Below are 23,773 nucleotides of genomic sequence, written 5' to 3'. Positions count from 1 at the left end.
CATTTTGAATGGGTTTAACGTGGGGCAAAATGGGATTTGTCAAAGTTGGGAATTAGGAGATTACAATAGTCAAGAATTCCTGCTAATATTTCATATTCACAAACATTTTCATGAATACCCTGCAGTTGTCCAAATACTTTCAAATTATGAATAATGTGAGCCATTAATGGTAGCAAAACCAAACTTGCTGTGTTTATTCATTGCTATATATTCACAAATCAGGATTGTTTACTATTGTTACTATTTAGTGTGATCTAGCTGAAATATTCTGGTAAGGCCAGGATCGTGCAAACACTTATGACTGTGCTTATATTTAAGCAGGTGAGTAGTCCGTTTAAAGTCAGTGCACTACTCCTGGGTATAAAATTAGGCATGTGCTTAAATGTTTACAGAAAATTTGGGCCTAATACTACATTTGACCCTTATCCTTGGCGTCGAATAACATTTTTTGAGGTCCAGTTCTGAATTTGTCAAACACCTAAGGTTCTCATTAAATGAACTTTATTGTCAGGATCAGGCCCATTTTGTACATATACTTTACAAGGACTCACTAACTTTAATATCTTACATATTTTATGCAGAATGCAGACATTTCCTGCAGATTTGTCCCTTACTTCCCCAGCTTTAGTTTTGAATTTTAGAAGTTTAGTTCTTAGTGTAGCTTTAAGGTAGCTATTTCCACTTGGATGCAGTTTGCTGGTGCTATGTGAATTGCATGCATGCATCCGATGAAGTGAGCTGTAGCTCACAAAAGCTTATGCTCAAATAAATTTGTTAGTCTCTAAGGTGCCACAAGTCCTCCTTTTCTTTTTATGGTAATGATTTTCATTCAGCTTCTGAGAGAAGGAAAGCTTATGTGTATTGGTGAATTAGCATTACCATTGCAAAGTAACAAGTGACAACTGTGTTATTTCTATTTCCCTTCTTCATGCTAAGAGAAACCTAAGTGAAAAGAAACTACAATCTACTGAACAAGTAAGAGTCAGGCAAGGATATGATATAATGACCTTCAGTTGAAGCAAGAACCTCAGGTTTTAATCCAGATCACAAACTTTATTGCTTTGGGGATTTCACCATCTCTTAATCACAAAAGTAATAAGAATTTCCAATATGTTCAACTGCTGTGCTTAATCAATTGTTCCAGCTGCCAATCACTGGCAATATCAGAAAGTACTGTGGACTTAACAAATGCCTGCCAGCCAACAAACCAGCTGTGACCCTTTGCTAACACTGAAGGGTCTAGACAGTGAACTTTAACCTCTCCTCAGACGTCCCTGACATATTACATATTGTATCACAGCAGGCTCATAGTTATTGCAGTACGTACTGGACAGATTTTATTTTGCTACTCATATTATGTGTACACGGAAAGCAGAAACCCATGGCAGCAAGTCTCAGAGCCCACGTCTACAGACTTGGGCTCTCAGTATGGCATTACAAATAGCAGTATAGACTTCAGGCTCAGGCTGATGCTCAGAATCTGAAGGCTGCCTCCTGCCCTAGGTTTCAAACCCTGGGGACCTTTTTTGGCAACTAGCATCCTTCTCCAGTAACTTGCTGTAACACACTGAAACATCAAGTTGGCTTTTCTATGGTGTTGGGAAGAGTTTCTGCCATTTTATCTCTTCCCACACCTCCAAGGTGAAGATAGAGTTAACACTCTGCAGCGGGCTGCTACCTCAGAGCCAAATATTAAAATGTGCTAGATCATCAGGTCAGGTGATCTGGATTATCATTAATAAAGAAGGAGGTATGGCTTCATTTTCAGCTTGTGGACTGCCTGCAAATTTCTGGTGAGTGTTAAGATCTTTAGTGAAGAAATGCCAGGCACAAGCGTCAGAATAAAGCAAAAAAGTCTCAGAAAGCTAGGTTTGTAAATCTCAGTTCATGTTGCTAGCTGTTATTTGATTTCCTTGATATTGTCTAGTGGTTTTTGGAAGCCCTGAGTTCTCACTCCTCTTCTGCCAATGACTTCCTCTGTGGCTTTGGAAAAGTTACTTAAGCTCTCTGCCTAGTTTCCCTAGCTGTAAAAAGGTTAGTAAGTATCATTATCTCCAAACTCCCAGGTTGTGAAGATTAATGTTTGTAAAGGACTTTGATCCAGGTCTTCAAACATATTTAGGCACCTTATTCCCACTGAAATAAAATGGGAATTAGGCATCTAAATACCTTTGAGGAGGATTTGGGCCTTTGAACATGGAAACACAAAAGGGGGAGCTGAAAGGAGGGAGATAGGCATGAGGAAGGGAGAAACATGGCCTGAATGCAGCCAGGTGAGCATGTCCGTTTTTCTCTTCTGATGCCAAATATCCTGTTCACAAGGATGATATAATTATTCCATATACAAATTGAATGTTAAATACAGTGATTTAAAAATAAAAAACATGCTAGCAAATATGCAACTTTAATTGAAGCTGAACCACAAACAAAAGGCTTATGCTGTCTTTTCTAAGTGGAAAGTATTTTCAACCTTGCCTCAAAATCTTTGTGGGCATGGGTAGGAGGAGAGACATTTTGGGGGCAGAAATAGATTGACAGAACACTGATTTGACAGTAATAAATCCATGGTAATAAATTACACCATAGTTGGTAGTTTGCGAGAAGAAAGGTAGTAATTCTGCATTTTAAACATGTTTCTTTAAATTACAGGGTTCTTGCTCCATTAAGAGAAGAAATTGAATTTTTTAAAGTATAAATTCTTTAATATTTTAAAATGCTATTTCTCTTTTTTCTTACTTGTGAATCAAGTTTCTTTTTCCCTCCATCCACTTCATTTTTATTGCATGTCAATAGAATGCATAAGAATGCAGCTCCACACAGAGAAAATCTGTAGGAAGAGAGATGCCTGTTGGATAATCTTTGTGTTGGTAAATCCTTCTGTGATGAGACCTCGAAAATGGCAGCTTGAATTTTTCCTATATAATTATCAAAATTAGATGACCTAAAAAGGTGTAACTCAATCTTAGGTTCACATTCAAGTCCAAAAGACTATCTATCTGAAACTATGCCGTAACCTGAGCTTCTTAAGGATCATGGCGGAACAACAGCTTTTTCATGACATTTATTCCTGGGAATTTCTTTTGATGGGTTTTATTTATGTTGGAGTATTATACAAACAATTGAGTTTCATATTTATTGAAGAAACAGGAAAATACTTTTTTACCGAGGAACGCTTTGTTAAAAAAAGCCCTTTTTCATAATGTTTCTATGCAGATCTAGCTTATGGTAAATTGGAGATAAGAAGAATGTTTGTTGTCACAGATGTTTACTAGGTTTCATGCTATGCAAACTATGTGCTTAACTTAGATCAGGCAGCAAAAGGCAATTACTTAAGAGAAACTGACAACAGAAAGATTTGCTTTCTCAAATAATGATGCTAAGGACCCTCCAAGTAATTTGGAAGTTACTATCATACTGTACAGTATATTGAAAAATTAGAGATTCAGATCTAAGGGTACGTCTACACAAGAGCTGAAAGGTGTAATTCATAGCTCATGTAGACATACTTGCACTAGCTCTGATCAAGCTAGCACACTAAAAATAGCAGCATGGCTGTGGTGGCATGGGTGTTAGCTTGGAATAGACATCCGAGTACATACCTAGGACCGCAGACGGAGTTGTACTGTATGTCTACCCAACCTGGGAATACACCACCCAGCTGCTGTGTAGACATACGTGTAGATACTACAGCCATGAGTGCTCTAGAAATGCACGTAAATATCTTCCTATTGATATGCATCTGAAATCATAGCTCCAAATGCTGGCCCCCAGCTTTCCTGTAGCATTGAGGCTGTCAAGGCTGTGTGACATAACATGGCATGACGTGGAGGCTGCTGTCTTCCATGGATGCTGATGGAAACAGTGCTCCATAGCATCCATAAAGCCAACCAAGCCCTTCTTCTGCCCACTTTTGGAGTCCATAACTCCACTGCACCCAGACATTGACAGCTGAGATTAGCGAAGGGCTCTGTATTCAGCAGGCTTCCCTTACTCTGTGTGGGGAAAGAAGGGGTGGATTCCTTTTGGACGATCAAGAAACAGGGAAGACAGAGCAGGGGTGGAATGCAGAACCCATTTAGGGCAAAGAAAACAGCACTATTGCAATAAATAGGGAAGGACAGAGAGAGAGAGAGAAAGACCAGATCTGTGGAAAGCTCCGGAGGGGAACATAGAACTTACTTGTCAACATCTGCATTACGTGTGTGGGTCAGGACTTGGTCCATCTATATGTCAATGGCTAATTGTTAATTGATAAGAGTTGTGTATGTGTACATCCAAAAGCAGAATTTGGCACACTAACAGTTATGGGAGCTCTTTATATGTGTGCTAAGGGGACATTATACATCCCTACATTACTCAGATGAAAACAAGCAGATTTTTTTCTTTGTCAGCAGATTAAGGTCTCTAAATAGAAACATAGATGTTGGAGATAGAAAAGACCTCTTAGGTCACTCTATGATGCCTGTCAGTGCATGCTTGTTCCCTACAGTACTTTCTCCAATTTAGCTTTGTCCCAAGCAATGTGGCTTCTATCAGTTCCCTTGGAAACTATTCTCCAGTTTAATTGATCTCACTTTTAGGTAGTTTTTCTTAATATGCAGCCTACATTTTAATTTTCTTAATTTCATCTAATTTCTCTGTCATATATCTTGTGTTATCCTACACAATTCCTCTTCTCAGAAACTTGGAAGACTTACCTCTCCTTTTTGTTTAGCTAAGCCATACACTTTTTGTTCTTTATCTTTTTTGATGAAGATTAAGTATCTAAGTTTTCACTCAAAATCAACTGCATGACGTGACACGGATGTCGGTAAAAAGCACCTAAGTTCCTCAGGGACCAAGTTAATGTGTCCCTCTCCCTGTTTACTGTTTCTTTGCTTTGCCAAAAGTAAAAACATCTGTGCTTTACATTTGAAAGGAAACTTTTTGCCTCTGAGACAATTTGCAAGACAACAAGGATTGTCTACAGTCCTCACACAGTTGCTAAATGCTGGTGTCCTCATTTATAGCATCTCTGAAAATGAAGCTACTGATCTTTAGGTCATCTCATTAGCATGGAGGGAGGAATTTCTATAATGATTTTAAGTTAATCATTCAGCATGTGACTAGTTCTTTTTATTTGTTGAAAAATTATGAAAGTATTCAAATTTTCAAAAAGTAGTAAACATTTGTTTTTAATTGTGATATTTTATATCAGTTTTTAGATCAGCTCTAAGAACTATGCTTTATAGCTTTACAACTTGTTCTGCAATATGAAACAATGATAGACCCCAGATTTGCAGTATTTTTTCAAGCAAAACTCCCAGGACTGGGTCCATAGTGTTGTCCTTTTTGATTTTAGACAATTGTCCATTGTGAACTGTCCAATCACATGCATATTTTCAAAACTCAATCAGTGTTTCTTTCATTATAACATAATTTGGGTTGTTTTTTATGGACCAGTGACATTTTTTCAAACGGAAAGCAAGATTTGAAAAAAAGTTGGTTTCTAAGAATTAGCATTAAATCATTCTGTGTCTATGTCTGGGGAGAGAAAGCAGAAGGAGACTCTGCTAGTTGGAAGGCATGAGATGCGCTGTCCTGAGATGGGGGGTTCCACGACCACCACTCCCAAGAGAAGGAGGCGGGTGGTGGTGGTCAGGGACTTTCTACTCCGGGGGACTGAGTCATCTATCTGCCGCCCTGACTGGGAAAACCGAGAAGTCTGCTGCTTGCCGGGGGCTAAGATTCGCGATGTGACAGAGAGACTGCTGAGACTCATCAAGCCCTCGGATCGCTACCCGTTCCTGCTTCTCCACGTGGGCACCAATGATACTGCCAAGAATGACCTTGAGCGGATCACTGCGGACTACGTGGCTCTGGGAAGAAGGATAAAGGAGTTTGAGGCGCAGGTGGTGTTCTCGTCCATCCTCCCCGTGGAAGGAAAAGGCCTGGGTAGGGACCGTCGAATAGTGGAAGTCAACGAATGGCTACACAGGTGGTGTCGGAGAGAAGGCTTTGGATTCTTTGACCATGGGATGGTGTTCCATGAAGGAGGAGTGCTGGGCAGAGACGGGCTCCACCTTACGAAGAGAGGGAAGAGCATCTTTGCGAGCAGGCTGACTAACCTAGTGAGGAGGGCTTTAAACTAGGTTCACCAGGGGAAGGAGACCAAAGCCCTAAGATAAGTGGGAAAGCGGGATACCGGGAGGAAGCACAGGAAGGAATGTCTGTGAGGGGAGGGCTCCTGCCTCATACTGAGAATGAGGGGCGATCAGCAGGTTATCTCAAGTGCTTATATACGAATGCACAAAGCCTTGGAAACAAGCAGGGAGAACTGGAGGTCCTGGTGACGTCAAGGAATTATGACGTGATTGGAATAACAGAGACTTGGTGGGATAACTCACATGACTGGAGTACTGTCATGGATGGTTATAAACTGTTCAGGAAGGACAGGCAGGGCAGAAAAGGTGGGGGAGTAGCACTGTATGTAAGGGAGCAGTATGACTGCTCAGAGCTCCGGTATGAAACTGCAGAAAAACCTGAGTGTCTCTGGATTAAGTTTAGAAGTGTGAGCAACAGGAGTGATGTAGTGGTGGGAGTCTGCTATAGACCACCGGACCAGGGGGATGAGGTGGATGAGGCTTTCTTCCGGCAGCTCGCGGAAGCTACTAGATCGCATGCCCTGGTTCTCATGGGTGACTTTAATTTTCCTGATATCTGCTGGGAGAGCAGTACAGCGGTGCATAGACAATCCAGGAAGTTTTTGGAAAGCGTAGGGGACAATTTCCTGGTGCAAGTGCTAGAGGAGCCAACTAGGGGGGGAGCTTTTCTTGACCTGCTGCTCACAAACCGGGAAGAATTAGTAGGTGAAGCAAAAGTGGATGGGAATCTGGGAGGCTGTGACCATGAGTTGGTTGAGTTCAGGATCCTGACACAGGGAAGAAAGGTAAGCAGCAGGATACGGACCCTGGACTTCAGGAAAGCAGACTTCGACTCCCTCAGGGAACGGATGGGTAGGGGGACTAACATGAAGGGGAAAGGAGTCCAGGAGAGCTGGCTGTATTTCAAGGAATCCCTGTTGAGGTTACAGGGACAAACCATCCCGATGTGTCGAAAGAATAGTAAGTATGGCAGGCGACCAGCTTGGCTTAACGGTGAAATCCTAGCAGATCTTAAGCATAAAAAAGAAGCTTACAAGAAGTGGAAGGTTGGACATATGACCAGGGAAGAGTATAAAAATATTGCTCGGGCATGTAGGAATGAAATTAGGAGGGCCAAATCGCACCTGGAGCTGCAGCTAGCGAGAGATGTTAAAGAGTAACAAGAAGGGTTTCTTCAGGTATGTTGGCAACAAGAAGAAAGCCAAGGAAAGTGTGGGCCCCTTAATGAATGAGGGAGGCAACCTAGTGACGGAGGATGTGGAAAAAGCTAATGTACTCAATGTTTTTTTGCCTCTGTCTTCACGAACAAGGTCAGCTCCCAGACTGCTGTGCTGGGCGTCACAACATGGGGAATAGATGGCCAGCCCTCTGTGGAGGAAGAGGTGGTTAGGGACTATTTAGAAAAACTGGACGTGCACAAGTCCATGGGGCCGGATGAGTTGCATCCGAGAGTGCTATAGGAACTGGCGGCTGTGATTGCAGAGCCATTGGCCATTATCTTTGAAAACTCGTGGCGAACGGGGGAAGTCCCGGATGACTGGAAAAAGGCTAATGTAGTGCCAATCTTTAAAAAAGGGAAGAAGGAGGATCCTGGGAACTACAGGCCAGTAAGCCTCACTTCAGTCCCTGGAAAAATCATGGAGCAGGTCCTCAAAGTATCAATCCTGAAGCACTTACATGAGAGGAAAGTGATCAGGAACAGTCAGCATGGATTCACCAAGGGAAGGTCATGCCTGACTAATCTAATCACCTTCTATGATGAGATTACTGGTTCTGTGGATGAAGGGAAAGCAGTGGATGTATTGTATCTTGACTTTAGCAAAGCTTTTGACACGGTCTCCCATAGTATTCTTGTCAGCAAGTTAAGGAAGTATGGGCTGGATGAATGCACTATAAGGTGGGTAGAAAGTTGGCTAGATTGTCGGGCTCAACGGGTAGTGATCAATGGCTCCATGTCTAGTTGGCAGCCGGTGTCAAGTGGAGTGCCCCAGGGGTCGGTCCTGAGGCCGGTTTTGTTCAATATCTTCATAAATGATCTGGAGGATGATGTGGATTGCACTCTCAGCAAATTTGCGGATGATACTAAACTGGGAGGAGTGTTAGATATGCTGGAGGGCAGGGACAGGATACAGAGGGACCTAGACAAATTGGAGGATTGGGCCAAAAGAAATCTGATGAGGTTCAATAAGGATAAGTGCAGGGTCCTGCACTTAGGACGGAAGAACCCAATGCACAGCTACAGACTAGTGACCGAATGGCTAGGCAGCAGTTCTGCGGAAAAGGACCTAGGGGTGACAGTGGACGAGAAGCTGGATATGAGCCAGCAGTGTGCCCTTGTTACCAAGAAGGCCAATGGCATTTTGGGACGTATAAGTAGGGGCACAGCGAGCCGATCGAGGGACGTGATCGTCCCCCTCTATGCGACATTGGTGAGGCCTCATCTGGAGTACTGTGTCCAGTTTTGGACCCCACACTACAAGAAGGATGTGGATAAATTGGAGAGAGTCCAGCGAAGGGCAACAAAAATGATTAGGGGTCTGGAACACATGACTTATGAGGAGAGGCTGAGGGAACTGGGATTGTTTAGTCTGCAGAAGAGAAGAATGAGGGGGGATTTGATAGCTGCTTTCAACTACCTGAGAGGTAGTTCCAGAGAGGATGGTTCTAGACTATTCTCAGTGGTGGAAGAGGACAGGACAAGGAGTAATGGTCTCAAGTTGCAGTGGGGGAGGTTTAGGTTGGATATTAGGAAAAACTTTTTCACTAGGAGGGTGGTGAAACACTGGAATGCGTTGCCTAGGGAGGTGGTGGAATCTCCTTCCTTAGAAGTTTTTAAGGTCAGGCTTGACAGAGCCCTGGCTGGGATGATTTAATTGGGTATGGGTCCTGCTTTTGAGCAGGGGGTTGGACTAGATGACCTCCTGAGGTCCCTTCCAACCCTGATATTCTATGATTCTATGATTCATAGAAAGGGTGATCACTTACCTGGTAGTACTGACTGATCATTGAAATCATGTTGTGCCTACCATGATACTGAATATTGCTCTCCCTCTGATTTCAGCTACAATGTTCTCCAGTACTCATTCAAGTCGGAGTGGAACAGCTGCTGGGGGTGGTCCACCATCACATCCTGTCAGTCACCCTTCTCCAGGGCATAATGTACAGGGTAGTCCCTGCAACCCACCATCTCAGTTACCTCCTCTCTCAGCTGTCGACTCCAGCACTGAGAGGTAAGACTATCTTTATTCATTTTAAAAATGAGAAGCAATTGACTCTGAACATTACTAAGTTTAGTAGTAGTTTTATTGTTACTCTTGTTTGTTTAGAATGTTGTTAACAGCACAGCCGGATTATGATGATACTTCAACATATATTTTGTGTTAGTGCACAAATGTAGAGTAAGTGACCACTATTCTAAGTAAATCTCAGAGTATAAACTTGTGCCTCTGAGATTTACTTAGCTATATTCACTGGTAGTTTGAGAGAGATTCTTACTTTTTTAAAAATGTATTATTTGTACTATAGTAGTGCCCAGAGGCTCCAACCAAGACTGGAGTCCTGTTGTGTTAGGTGCTAACACATCATAAGGCACAGTCCCTGCCTAGAAGAGCTTATACTGTAAATAAACAAGACAAATAGTAGGAGGGGAAACAGGGATGAAGTGACTTGCCCAAGGTCACTCAGTAGATCAGTGGTAGAACTGTAACAGAACCTCAGGTCTCCAGACTGCTAGTCAAGTGTCCTATCCACAAGTCCATTATATGAAAACTATAAACAATAAGTAGGCTTGGAAGGATTAGATTTTCATTGGTTAAAGTCAATAAACATCAATTTCACTTTACATACACAAACCAACAAAAATATATTTCCATCAATGATTATCAAAATTTACAGAGAAGCAAAGTATGCACAATGTTGTGTGAGAACTTATTAGAGTATGATTTAGGGATATTTACTTTGTGTTTTTCGACATTTGATGCTGACAATTTGTGTTTTGACCATTAGAAACCTTTAACTTTTGAATCTCGATGTCTACTGTCAACAATTATTGTCTGACCCCCAATAATTACCTGCAATTGTAAAAATTTAAATAGATACAATTTTTAAAATGCTTAAATCCTGTAATTTCTGCACAACCATGAAAAGTTAAACTGATCATCTTAAAAAAAAGCTTTAAAGTAAACATTGCTATTATTGATTGAAATTACAGAAAAATAAAAATAATGGAATTTTGCCAAGCCTACGAATAAGGATAGTGTCTCTCCAATTTAAAATTGCATTGAAAGAGAAAAGAGAAGTTGGAGGAGAGATGGAGAAGCTTTCTTAATAAGAATGAAAATGCTAATTATTGAGTTACTCTGTGTAAGTGGCTTGGGAGCCATGATTATTAGAGCCTCACTAACATTTATATTCTTGTCCTACTTGCCAACATGTTGAAGTGGGCAGGTTGTCAGTTTGATTATTGCTGACTGACTTTGCTTTTGAGAAGTGTAATACATATGGGTTGAACTCCTATTGCATGTGTTTGTATTTGTTTTCAGCATGTTTAGTAGGAGGAAGTTATTTAATCATGAAAATTTGCAGGCTGAACTTGCAAGATGCTGCATGCCTCCAGTGAACTTATAAATGCCCCTCAAGCACAGTGAATTTGTAGAGTTCAGGTCACTTTGCACCTCTTAGGAGCAGATCAGCACCTTGAAGGACTGGGACCCTGATTTGCATGTTAATTGACATTTGCCGCTTTGAAAACTCTGGTGTAAACTAAAGTTGCTTTCTCGACTGAAATAAGCTCATATTTTTGCAGGAAGCTGATATCTTCTATATTGTGAAACTAGTGTGCAATGACTGGACTTGACTTCTAATTTAGTAGCAAAGGACTATGAGTCATAGTCAGAAGTCATTCATTGCTGGTTAGGGACAAGATATCCCATCTTTATGGTTTCTATTACTTTAGATATTTCAGTGATATAAAAGCAAATCCTCTGAAAGGGATCCAGTTTTCATCTTTAAATATTACCTAAATGATTATTGATCAGATATTGCATGATGTTAATGGTTTCCACTTAGTATATTAAATCAAAATTCTGACTATAGTGCATGAGACCTAGGTAAATAGTTTTTCAGTAGAAACATATTTCTGATATAAATTCAATGGTACACATATTACACTTTAATTTTAATATAAATATTCTATTCTTACTATATATCTATGGACATTTTTAAATATAGTTTTGCTGATTTTACATAATTTTCAACACACTAAAATACACACTTCTATATTTCACTAATGTATCGCAAGGTGTTTAATTTTCTTGAGGAATAGAAATATCAGTAATTAGGAAAGCACAAAAAATCCAATTATAAACCTCAAAAGAACATTCCTGGATTTCAGTTGCTGATAAATGGACCTAATTCCCCCATAATGAAAACAGTACTACAGCTCTGCCTTTTATCTTGAAGATGGAAGAATGGGATGGCTTGCGCGATTGGGCTAAGGTGTCTTTCATGTCTAGGTTGCCACTTTGAGTTCAATTAGTTCAGTCATGGCTGAAAGGGGTTAGAACCATCTGCTGTATGGGGGCAGTATCAGTCCACTTCTAGTGGAAGTGCCTCATCATAAATACAATCATCATTGCTGCTAATTGTTAGTATCCTTGTTAGGAGAAGGGCCAAGGAGTGAATGATATATAGACTCCTCTTCCCTGTAGAAGTGGTTCCTTTCAGTCGGAGTTGAGGGATATTGGCAAATGCTATTGGGAAGTTTCTGCTGCCTTTTGTTGCTAGACCACTAGCAGGGTCAGTCCAGTATTTATTACAAGCATTGAAATCACTGTTTAAAAAACAAGTCCAGATCCTCTTATTAGCACATTTCTGAGAAGATTACTGTTGGGAGACCACTGTTGAAGCACTTTAATAGTGATGTGTATAAATAGTTCCTACCTCATTGGGGCCCTGATCCTGTTTGGGACCTCAGGACACTATGATGATACTGACAATAATGAATAATAATGAAGTTCTGGTCTGATACACTCCTTCCTTACAAGCCTTTTTTTCCCCTTACTCTAACCATATACACATTTTCATAAACTGTTTCATAGTTACTCCCCGTCTATGTTTGGGGCTTCTTTGGATTCAAGACTGAGGAAGTGCCAATAACTACATTAATGCAATGTTAAGAGGAAGCATTTAAATGCAGGAGAGTGAAGATTACCACAGCAGTGATAACTTGGTCACAGGGCACCTATATATATTTAGGCAAATATTTAACAGGAGAAATAATACAAAACACTACATATAGCCAAGGCACTGTGTATTCTGCCATCATGGAATTTTCCACAGAATTCACCCCTTGCTGCAGAATCTCTATTTCCATTTAAAAAAAATTAAATGTCAAGCCTTCATGGTTGTGACAATAACCTTGAAAATGTGAACTAAGTATAAACTTGTCTGAGTGTGCAAAGAGCCTGAAATAATGGTTCTGAGCAGTGTGAACTGCCTCAGCCATCTCACTCTGGGACCCACCGACTTAAACCTGGTCTAAACTTAAAATGTAGGTTGACATAACTATCTTGTTCAGGAGTATGAAAAACAGACACATCTGCATACTGCAGCTATGCTGACATAACTCCCAGTGCAGACACAGCTAGGTCAATGGAAGAATGTTTCGGTCAACCTAGCTACTGTTACTCAGGGAGGTGGAGTTCCCACAGCAATGGAAAAACCTCTTCCTTTGCTGTTATCTGCATCTACACTACAGGGTTATAATGGCATAGCTATGGCACCGTAGCCAATGTCGCACCCATAGTGTAGACATGGCCTTAGTGATTATGCAAGCATGAAATGTGCCATTTTTTCCAAGAGAACACAGAATTCTGCATACAAAATTAATTGTTTAGCTGCAGCCAAGAGCCCAGCATTTTGCTTTGTCTCCCTGGCCTGCTGGGACCTGCCTGCAGCTGTCTCTTGCTCTGGACCGTTCTGCACAAGGGGAAGTTAATTGGACTACAGTGCATGCTCACATCACTGTTTTATAGAACAAGGCAGGAGCGAGGAGGGCTGGTGCCAATGCTCAAGTCCAGGTTGCAGCTAGGGAGAAGGGGGAGGCAGAAGGGCAGGCTGGACAGCTATGCTGCCAAGGGGCTTGGGGAGCTGAGATGATGAACTAGGGAAGCAGACCACAACCTCTGCCTCCCCTCTTCCATGGCACACATGAGGAAGGGGAAGGATAATCTGTCCTGGACCACCTAGGCAATGTTGTAACTGCTGAGGCCCTTGGAGCTGGGCACGTAGTGTACAAAGTATGGTTGAGAATAATCATTGGTAAATTGTACAGCCCATTATGAGTCATAGTCGTGTGTTTGGTTGTGGAAGGGGTGAGAATGCAGGATATTTCCCGGAGATACAATAAATTAATACACGGAGATACAAGAAATTAATATTGCCACAGAATTTAGGAGTTCTTACCGCACTTTGTTGCCACTGTGCCATGTAGTACATGAGGTGCTGTATATTCTGTATGAGCAATGTGGCTCCACTAACACAGTGGAACCTGAGAGTTACGAACACCTTGGGAATGGAGATTGTTCGTAACTCTGAAATGTTCGTAACGCTGAACAAAATGTTATGGTTCTTTCAGAAGTTTACAACTGAAAATTGACTTAATACAGCTTCAAAACATTACTATGCAGAAGAAAAATTCAGCTTTGAACCATCTTAATTTGAATGAAACAAGCACAGAAATAGTTTCTTTACTTTGTCAAATCTTTTTTTTTAAGCTTTCCTTTTATTTTTTTAGTAGTTCACATTTAACACAGTACTCTACTGTATTTGCTTTTTTTGTTTGTTTGTTTTTGTTTCTGGTGCTTCTTGCTTGCATACTTCCGGATCCAAATGAGGTGTCTGGTTGACTGGTCAGTTCGTAACTCTGAGGTTCTACAGTATTACCCTGAGAACCTTAACTACTGGATTCTCTGCATTTTGAATAATTAACTTCTCAACCTTAATGTTGCATTAACATAGTTCTTGCTTTTAATATTCAATTACAAAAATTAAATTTTTAAAGGAAAAACAACAAAAAACAGAGGCTGCTACTACCTAATTCCACACCCACCAGCAGAAATTTCTCTACCGCTATAACAGAACAAGGCTGTCGCTTGTTTTCCAGCTGCAGAAATACTCACATCCATCATCTCCCAAGGTGAAATGTCCCATTATAGGTAATGGTATGTCATTCAATGTAGAATCTACTGACCCATTCACATGCACACAAGTCTGCGTTGTTTCAACATTAAGCTCCCCTCCTACACATTCTTTTCTCCTCTGTCTGAGTGATGGTTTCCCTGGACAAGGAGACTCCTCTTCGACCCTTACATTTGGGCAGCAGGCTCAGGATTCTAGGGAAGCCATAGTGACTCTCATTCCTTTCACTCCCATGGACAGTAAGAAGGAGAAAACTTGGAGGAATCAGAGGCTTCTCTTCAACTTTCTCTTCCTTTGGAAAATGGGAAGGAGGCTGTAGAGAAGCTGACGAAGCCCTGTGAACCTGAGCCTCGCAGTTGTGGGAAGGGGAATTGAAAAATAATGCACACATCTTGTGCAAGTTTGGTTCCATGCCAAAAGTCAAAGCACCAAGATTGGTTTGGGGGCAGATTTTCATATCCAAATTCTCTAAAATTCAGGTGGTGGAAGCAAAGTTAGGATAAAACTGGAATTCAAATCTAATCTCTACCATAAAATTCATTTTTTCTAATTGTTTTGTTTTTATTTTTTTTAATGCTCACCAAATTTGAAAAGATTTTGACTGTTTAATTAAGAGAGGGTATGATAAAGGTATACAAAATATTGTATGGTAGAGGGAAGGTAAATGCGGCCTACTGTTCATCCACTTTTGAATACAAGAACAAGGGAACATTCAATTAAATCAAAAAAGCAGCAAACTTAAAAACAATAAAATGAATACTTGTTTACATGATACTTAATTAACTTGTGGAACCCACTGCCACAAGATCATTGTTGCTCAAATGCCCAGTTTAAAGGGATTAGTTGTATTTACAGATAATAATATCTGCAGTTACATTTTGCTTCTTAAGGCATGTTTCTGGACATAAATGACCCAATAACTGACTGGGTTTGGGAAGACATTTCCCCTATGGGCAGGCTGTTCTGTAATTCTCCACTGTGAGGGATCTCTCATGTTCCTCTGAAGCTTCTAATACTAGCCACTATCTGAGACAGATAGATGTTGAGCTAGATAGACCTGGTATAGCAATTCCTGTATTCCTAAAGCATGAGAAATTTTAGCTTGAAAGGAATTTTTTAGGCTGTTATTAATGGCTGAATAGAAGGATTTAGAATTGAAGTATTCAACTTTATTACTGCAGTGCTATAATAAGAGTTGGAGCAGTGCTTTTATTTGCTTATTTGAGTATGTGGTTATATTCTTTTTATGGCTTCACTATAAAACAGCAAGTAATTCCCAGCCAGACCTCCAAAAGCAAAAGCCCCCAAGTGGTTCTAACTGAAGAGTCAGGGCAGCTAATGCTTACATATTACAAAGCTTCTTGTCTGTGGTATGAAACAGGCTGGCTCTAAGAAAGATTCCACTTAAAGCACATAACAATGTTGTTCTGAAATAAGTACAGTAATTTCCTCCCATGGTTTGGACAGCTGGAGATTTGTCTGCTAAGAGGCTGTATCTTTTCTGCTAGTGAGGAAATGTCTGCCTGTTAACAATGACAGACTCTGAAGGATGGAGGTGAGCAACTGATCAAACCTTGGGCCCTGCCTTAGCCAAGCTAGCAAAGCCTGATATTTCTCTCTAGTCTGTTTCCATGCTTTGTCTCTTTTTTAGAGAGGTTATCCGCCCTCACTTGCCTTTACCAACAGCTTAATTCTCAAGCATAGATGTAACCCACCAATCATTGTGTTACAGGTCCCCCTCTGTGCTGACCCACAAAGGATACGAGTTGTTACAGCCACAGTTAAGGAGCTCTAGCTCAAGATGTAGCAGATTATACTTCTAGTCCTGGAGATCCTCTGTTCAATTCCCACTATGTTGGTCAAGGTGGCCGTTATCATATCAGAGTAGCCACTGGCAGTAAGAAAAGGCTCTTCACCTGCTGATGAGTAGAGTCAGTCAAGGGTGAATCTTCACTCCTGAGTCTAGAGTGACTACATTTTCTGTGACAAACTGAGACACCAGTCCTGGGGGCAGGAGTAGAAGTGTGCCATTGACTGTTCTGGGCACACCTCCTCATACCAAGGTAGGTTGGTCTTAGCAACAATGCCTCCTAATTCTTAACCAAGCAACAGTCTCCTTTCTATATTTGGAAAGACTATGGCTGCCAGCTTTTTTTGGAAGGAAAAATGTAGAAACACTTGCGTGCTGTTACATGTAAGCAAAAAGTCAAATAATTTGCACATAACCGTAAACTGCAGCTTTAACAAAAAAAAAATGCATGGATTTAGTGTTGGTGAAGACATGAGCTTGACAATGCTGCTGAATGAAGTTTTCTGTGTAACTACAAATAAAGCATGCATCAGGGCAAGCTTCTCATGCACTGGCATGCTTCACACCTGATATGAGGGGAAGGGGATTTCCTTTACATGTAGCAAGGCTCGTTCAATCTCCATAGCCAGTGCAATTTATGGCCTTTCTGCTGAGTAAGTGTAGTGTGTGTGTGTGAGTTTGTGATGTTGGAGCTGGAACTGGACCAATCTGAGTTCCCTTCTGGCCTCTGTGACCTCATTGGCCCCTGCCCCTCACAGGGGCTCAGGTGAACAGGCTGGGGAGGAGACACTTCTCCCAACCCCTCTCATTTGTGGGGTAGTGGAGGCAGCTTTCCTAGTGGCTTGGCAACTGCCAGCTCTCCTGATTTTTTTCATGCGTCATGGGATTTCAGCCAGGGCTGGAACCCGTCGGGTCATGTCACGAGAAGCACCAGCACCAGTTTCAGACCTGCATGCGGGTGAGGAGGAAACACCTTCCAGCTGCCTGCCTCCCCCACTGCCCCACCTCCTGGGGAAGAGCAGCCAATCAGATCTGCTGCAGGAGGCAGGCAGAGCTTTTTCCCACTCCCCTCAGGGGCCGACACCATCCTCAAAGGAGGGGAGGGGGAAAGAGGGAGCAGCTAAAAGCCCAGCAGCTCAGGCCTCTATCCCTCCTTTCCTATGAGCAACAGGGACAGTTCCCCTGCTGCTCCCTCTTCCACTCTCCCTCCCTGTACCACCTGGCCTGGGAGGGGCAGAAGGTAGAGTGAAGAGCCACTGAAGGCTGAAGCCACTCCCTCCCCTGTCCCCCCAGATAGAAGTGGGAGAGGGGACCCTGCTGCAGCCTCCCAGGTCTGGGAGAGGGGGTGAAGAGCCCCAGGAGGGATGCAGTTGAGGCTGGAAGGGGCAGAACTGATGTGGAGGCACAATTAATTGGTGGGTGGGGGGGATGAACAGATGTAGAAGTCAGGGTTCCTGCAGCAGGGGCCAAAAATCACCTCAATAAATCTGGGCGTGTTGGCAACACTAAGTGTCTCACACATGCACTGGGTGTGGGTGGGGCAGTTCGGAAATCAAAAGTCAGGCCCAAAACACTGTATAATCTTTTTTTTGTAAAAAAAAAAAACTTCATGGTTTTGGGGGATCTGACACATGGCTTTTGAACCTTTGTGCTTGGGAATATTGCAGCCAGATCAACAGCACTGCTGCTGACACAAATCAGGGAGCCTTCCTCAATTGTTCAATGGCCACTTGAGCCTGCCCCAGCCCTTATGTACACAGCAGGGCCCTGAAACTTTGCAGGACTCCTGTCACTCAGAATTGGGACACTCCCTGTTTTATGGGAGTGCACCATGAAAATCAGGATGGGTGACAAGGACTCATGCAGAAAACTGGCTTAACTGGAAACCTTATGAGGAAAAGGTGTCAACAAGTGATGGGCCTGGTGGGATAATCTACCTAGGTGTTTATACCAAGCTCATCGCTGTGGTATTTGCAGCTATAGGTGCACATATGCTTATCCATTCTGATGACAATTTCACTAGCTCAGCTGACTGACATTTCCTTCAGGTGACCAGAGTCTGCCTGTGGTGCACACAAAAATTGGGACAAAATCCTGGGACCTTTTGTATAACCATCAGGGACATTGGGACAGGCTCAGGAAACTGGGTCAATCCTGGGTTTCAGGAACACGTTTGCCTCACTTTCAGGGAGACAAAACTATTCTAAGATTCTTCTCTCCCCAGTCAGATAGAAAAGATACTGCTGGGGAATTTGTCTCCTCATCCCTGGAGGTTACGAGAAAGAGGGTTTGTCCTCCAGTGATGCAAATGCAGCCTGCTGAGCCAACCAAGTTGGAACAGCTAGCAGGACAAATCAATGTTCCTGTAGTAGCTCAGTGACGCTGCCAGTGGAGTTGGTGACAGTAGCAGGCACGGAGGTAAGGAAAACTCTCAGCCACATTCGGATGACAGACGTTTGTGTGCTCAGTGGAAAATCTAGTTTTGATTTGCCCATCTTCTGAGGGTGAGGAGTGTTGTGTCACAGCTGCAAAATTTTGCTATTTTTGTCTTTGTAAAACCTTAGGCAAAACGTGTATATTCATGACATTGTTAGAAAAACATTGAGTTTCACACAATTCTGTTTTGCAACAAATCACATTGTTCTTTAAACATGTTTTTAAACAGAAGTTTTTTTATGTCACAGATCTGGTAGACACCTGGCATTCTGGTGCATTTCACTGGGGTATAGTAGACTGTGAGCTAACAGGACTTTTTACTCGTCCACAACGGCAAAATGTGGAGAGTTGGTGAAAGCCAGAATGTAAGGCGTCATGGGGATTTTTATTTTTATATGAGAACTGCCTTGGAACTTCGCCCAAAACTTCCTGGCTTTGACTAGAAATACTAACATATGTAGAAAAAGTCTGTTCCTGATTATTGTGTGCTGAGCACTACACAGAGCACTGAGGTAGACAACAGCTTGCCCCATGCAGCTTACATTTTTTCCCCAACACAGTCAAAAAGAAGGAAGTTCAGGAAATCTAATAAGAGCCTGATCTTATGACCATACCAGCTCAAAGACATTTTGTTATGTTCAGAAAGCATTGGAAATATTGGTTGTACAGCTGAATCTTCAATCTTTGTAGAGTTTTACCTGTTGCTGTTGCACATCCAGTGTGTCAGTTACTGGGTCACTTATTCTCAGAGTAAACAAAGATATTTGGCTGTGCACAAGCTAGCTACACACCTCCTAAATTTTATTGCTATGTTGAGAAAAGTAGGCAGTCAAGATAAAGAGACTTCCAACATAGACTACATCTCCACTAGTGGTCACTGGTAACATGACATGTCATACTTTCACATGGATAAACCATTGTTGAACCATTTTTTCCCTCCAATTTAATAGTTACAAATAGGCATGCTTGCCTTCCCTTTCAACTAATTTGTTTTAACAAAAATACTTTTTTGTGGCCACTCAATGAAAGTGTTCCCTAGTGGCTAGAGCACTAGTTGGCCCCTGGCGTGCTGGATGACCCCAGGCAAGTCACCATACTATTTTGTGTGTCAGTTTCCACATCTTTGAAATAGGGGTAGTGATGCTTATCCCCTTTGTAAAGCACTTTGAGATTTACTGATGAAACATGATATATAAAAGCTAGATATTATTACTGTTATTTTACAGGAATTTATTCTTGATTTGTCATCTCTTTTAATCCCCCACAAGATTTCCACAGTGCAGAATAAGTGGAATTGTGTATTTCAAACAGTAAACTCTTCTTGAGGGAAGCTAATTGCTGGGCAGGGTGAAAGGCAGAAGTTTACGAGCTGGTTAGGATTGATTATCATTTTCTTGGCCTTGAAAATCCATTTTTATCTCCCAGCTCTGAACTAGCACCAGAAGAGAAGAGTTCAGAAAAATAATAGGGAGTGAGAAGTGATAGTGCCAGGATCAGTAAGTAGCTAGCATTTGTTACCTCTTGGCCTGAATAGTTAGCCAATATTCAGAGCCTTGCTGGGTTGTTTCCATTAGGAGGAAATATTGATTATGAATCAGGTTATTCTTTGGTGCAATCCTGTTTATTTACAAAGTACACAAAGTCCTGGTTCCCCGAACACAGTAGAAACAAACACAATTTGCAAACCTGCCTTTCCAGCCAGTCCTGTGCCTCATGGAGCAGGGCCATGCTCACCACTGCTTCTGTGGCTTTTTGCTGCCTTTCTCTTTCTTTTTGGTTGCTTTCAGCTCTCTGCAACGAATCAAAGACCCAGCCTCTGTGTTTGCAATCCGTCCCCAGGAAAAAAACTCTCAGCCAGCAGGGTTTAGTGTCTGGTCAGCCTTGCATATGGCTAGTGCCTTGGACAGAGGCTTCCATTGTCTCCAGGTATCTTAGTCCATTAAAGTAGCTTAATTGCTTCTGCCATGTAGCCTGAATGAAGGGTGGATAGCACGCTCATCACTTTTAACCAGATCTGTGGTAGCCTAGAGATCAGACATGGCCAATGGCAACCATTAATACCTTCCAGCCTAACAATATTTGAAGTCTGTTCTGGCATCCATTTGTCCTGAATCCGTGCAACTTTTGTGCACACTTCAGGGGATACAGTTGACTCCCTTAGACTACAAACTGTGTAAAAGTGCACAACTGCTATTTGCTTTGTTCCCTTTTCTGGTTGAAACAAAGGGAATGCCTGTGACCTTATTTGAATGCATAAGCAGTCAGATGCTTGTCAGTGCATGGCCACTAGCTCAGAGATTAATTGGTCTGAAACCAGTTCACTGTTGTAGAAGATTCACACAGAGAAAACAGAACCAGAAGAAGAAGGGGGATTCATGGAAGGGAGTTCAGTAGACATGACAACTCCAAGAAGATCAGGCAGTGAAGGTGAGGCAAACTCAGTGAGAGATTTCAGTTTAAGCACACTGTCGAATATTACTAGGCCAGTCATGTATTTCCATGTCCCCATTGAGACTGGCAGTGTGAAATCAGATAAAGGAATGCTGGCCAAAAGGAGCACTAGCTAAGAGAATTCCAAGGTGACAACTCTTTGAAAGTCTTTCGAATACTTCTATGAAGAAGTGGAGCACCATCAAAAAACCTTTAAGAGGTCAGGTTTACCCTGAATGGTAATTTTCTTTCTGCTTTGTTTGATTCTAACCAGCTTGAATAAGGACAGTCAATTGATACCGCAGTCATAATACTGACATCGGGTTCTGTGAAGGGAATCCAGCAGCCTGGATTAACAATGGAAGTTCTGTTTTGTGTGGAATTGCAAGAATGAGGATTTTCCCCTCCGAATCACTTCTTAGAGTCTGTGAAGCACAAACAATTTAGCAACAGTCAATTCTCTGGCCAAGAATCTCAAAACACTTGTACAAATTCTTTTTCCAAACATATAAAAACTTCCCACTCATCACCACCACCTCCAAATAATCATTTTCAGTGTGCTGGGTCCTGCATGTCACTTAGCAAAAAACTACTAATACCAAACATGGTTTCTTGGTGATAGTGGTAGTGGTTTGGTTTGGTTTGGTTTGGTTTTTTCTATTGATGCTTGCTAGGAGTTTGCTCATACTGTACTCTTAATTTACATTATGTACAGGTCCAGCCAACACTTACCATGACATTTATTTCATTTAGTGGTGATCCATATTGACGAATTAGAAATCATCTATGCATGTCACATTGTGTAAATTAATCTGGTCAGTTAAGCTTTGAAAACATAATCATCTTGGTTCCCCCTATCAAATCTTGAAACCATTTCAAATCTAATCATTCATTTACAGGACACCTTTCCTCGCTCCCACTGAGGAATGGCATACTGTGTAATAGTTCCTAGAATATGCTAGTTCTAGTTTTGAAGACCCCAGACAGCATGGAGGAAGGCACCTCTCTACAAATTTGGCTACTCCTGTTTGCATGGGCTGCAGGGCATGGCCACAGTTCAGGATGGCAGTTTCCTAGCAGTTACAAGCTGGTCCTGATTGTTTTAGAAAGAAAATTAAATTTGCAGTTCCCCCAGTAACACACTGTGATTTATTCGGGGACAAATCTGGATTGAAACAGGTCCAAGTTTCTCTTTTGTGAAGCAGAAGGGAAGTATAAGTAGATACTATAGTCACTCATATGAGTAAGCCAGGAATTCATGAAGTGATTCATAAATCATTATAAAGACTACTAAAGTCTACTAAAAAGGATCCCTGTCTAGCTATACAAAGTGGTGTATTATCTTTGGGAGGTTTTTTAGATGTGAAATCAAATGTGAAATCTTTAAAACTGTGCTTTTCATTTTAAGTCTTTGAAAAGGATTTTTTCCCTGTTGTTGGCTGACGGTTAAAGCCATTTTTCATTGATTAGTTTTCACAAATGAATTTTGAAAACACAGAGGATGATATCCCACGATTCTTTAAATAATAATGTAAAAAAAGACCAGTGTGTGCATTGTTGCTGATCTCTGGCAGCAAATCAATAATCTTTCTATGTGAGTGCTATCCAGAAAATTAACCCCAGTCTTTCCTCTTTCTTGGGAAACCTGTAATCCTGCAGTTGTAGCACTTTTTTAAAGCCCTCTTATATTTTCTTTTATAAACACTTACTGTATATTTCTTCTTTTGTTAGCCTCAATTGTTACTGCAAAATACACATACCTCATCCCCACATTCCTTTGCATGTATTTTAAATGTATAGTGCAGAAGTTACCTGCAGCAGCAAAAATATGTGACGTGCTATAGACTGAGTTACTCATGTCTACACTACGAAATTAGGTTGATTTTATAGAAGTTGATTTTTAGAAATCGATTTTATACAGTCGATTGTGTATGTCCCCACTAAGCGCATTAAGTCAGTGGAATGTGTCCTCAATACTGTGGCTAGCATCGACTTACGGAGCAGTACACTGTGGGTAGTTATCCCACAGTTCCCGCAGTCTCCGCTGCCCATTGGAATTCCGGGTTAAGCTCCCAATGCCTGATGGGAGAAAAATTGTTGCGGGTGGTTTTGGGTACATGTTGTCAGTTGCCCCGCCCTCCTTCCCTCCGTGAAAGCAACGACAGCCAATCGCTTCGCGCCTTTTTTCCTGGGTTACCCGTGCAGACGCCATAGCACGGCAAGCATGGAGCCCACTCAACTCACCACTGCTGTTGGGAGCATTATAAACACCTCGCGCATTATGCTGCAGTATGTGCAGAACCGGGCTAAGAGACGCCAGCATCAGGACGATTGTGATGAGGTCATGGACACAGACGTTCCTGAAAGCCTGGGCTGTGGCAATTGGGACATCATGGTGGCCGTGGGGCTGGTTGATACAGTGGAACACCAATTCTGGGCCTGGCAAACAAGCACAGACTGGTGGGACCTCATAGTGTTGCAGGTATGGGATGATTCACAGTGGCTGCGAAACTTTCACATGCGTAAGGCCACTTTCCTTGAACTTTGTAAGTTGTTTTCCCCCGCCCTGAAGCACAGGAATACCAAGATGAGAGCTGCCCTGACAGTTGAGAAGTGAGTGGTGATAGCCCTGTGGAAGCTTGCAATGCCTGACTGCTACTGGTCAGTCAGGAATCAATTTGGAGTGGGCAAGTCTACTGTGGGGACTGCTGTGATCCAAGTAGCCAGTGCAATCACTGACGTTCTGCTATCAAGG

The 23,773-nt window shown here is 41.9% G+C and overlaps 1 protein-coding gene across 1 annotated transcript in view; it reads left to right on the top strand.

Annotated features, from left to right (window-relative positions):
- GLIS3 (GLIS family zinc finger 3) overlaps positions 1-23,773 on the top strand; it is a 247,866-nt gene that overhangs the window by 200,042 nt on the left and 24,051 nt on the right. Inside the window, exon 7 of the mRNA XM_077816424.1 lies at positions 9,205-9,373. Coding sequence (XP_077672550.1) covers positions 9,205-9,373 — 169 coding nt within the window. The remainder of the gene's footprint in view (positions 1-9,204; positions 9,374-23,773) is intronic.

This window comes from Eretmochelys imbricata, chromosome 5, assembly GCF_965152235.1.
Source record: "Eretmochelys imbricata isolate rEreImb1 chromosome 5, rEreImb1.hap1, whole genome shotgun sequence".
In the NCBI taxonomy this organism is placed as follows: domain Eukaryota; kingdom Metazoa; phylum Chordata; order Testudines; family Cheloniidae; genus Eretmochelys; species Eretmochelys imbricata.
Note: the sequence above shows the minus strand (reverse complement) of the source record. Positions and strands in the feature narration are given on the sequence as shown.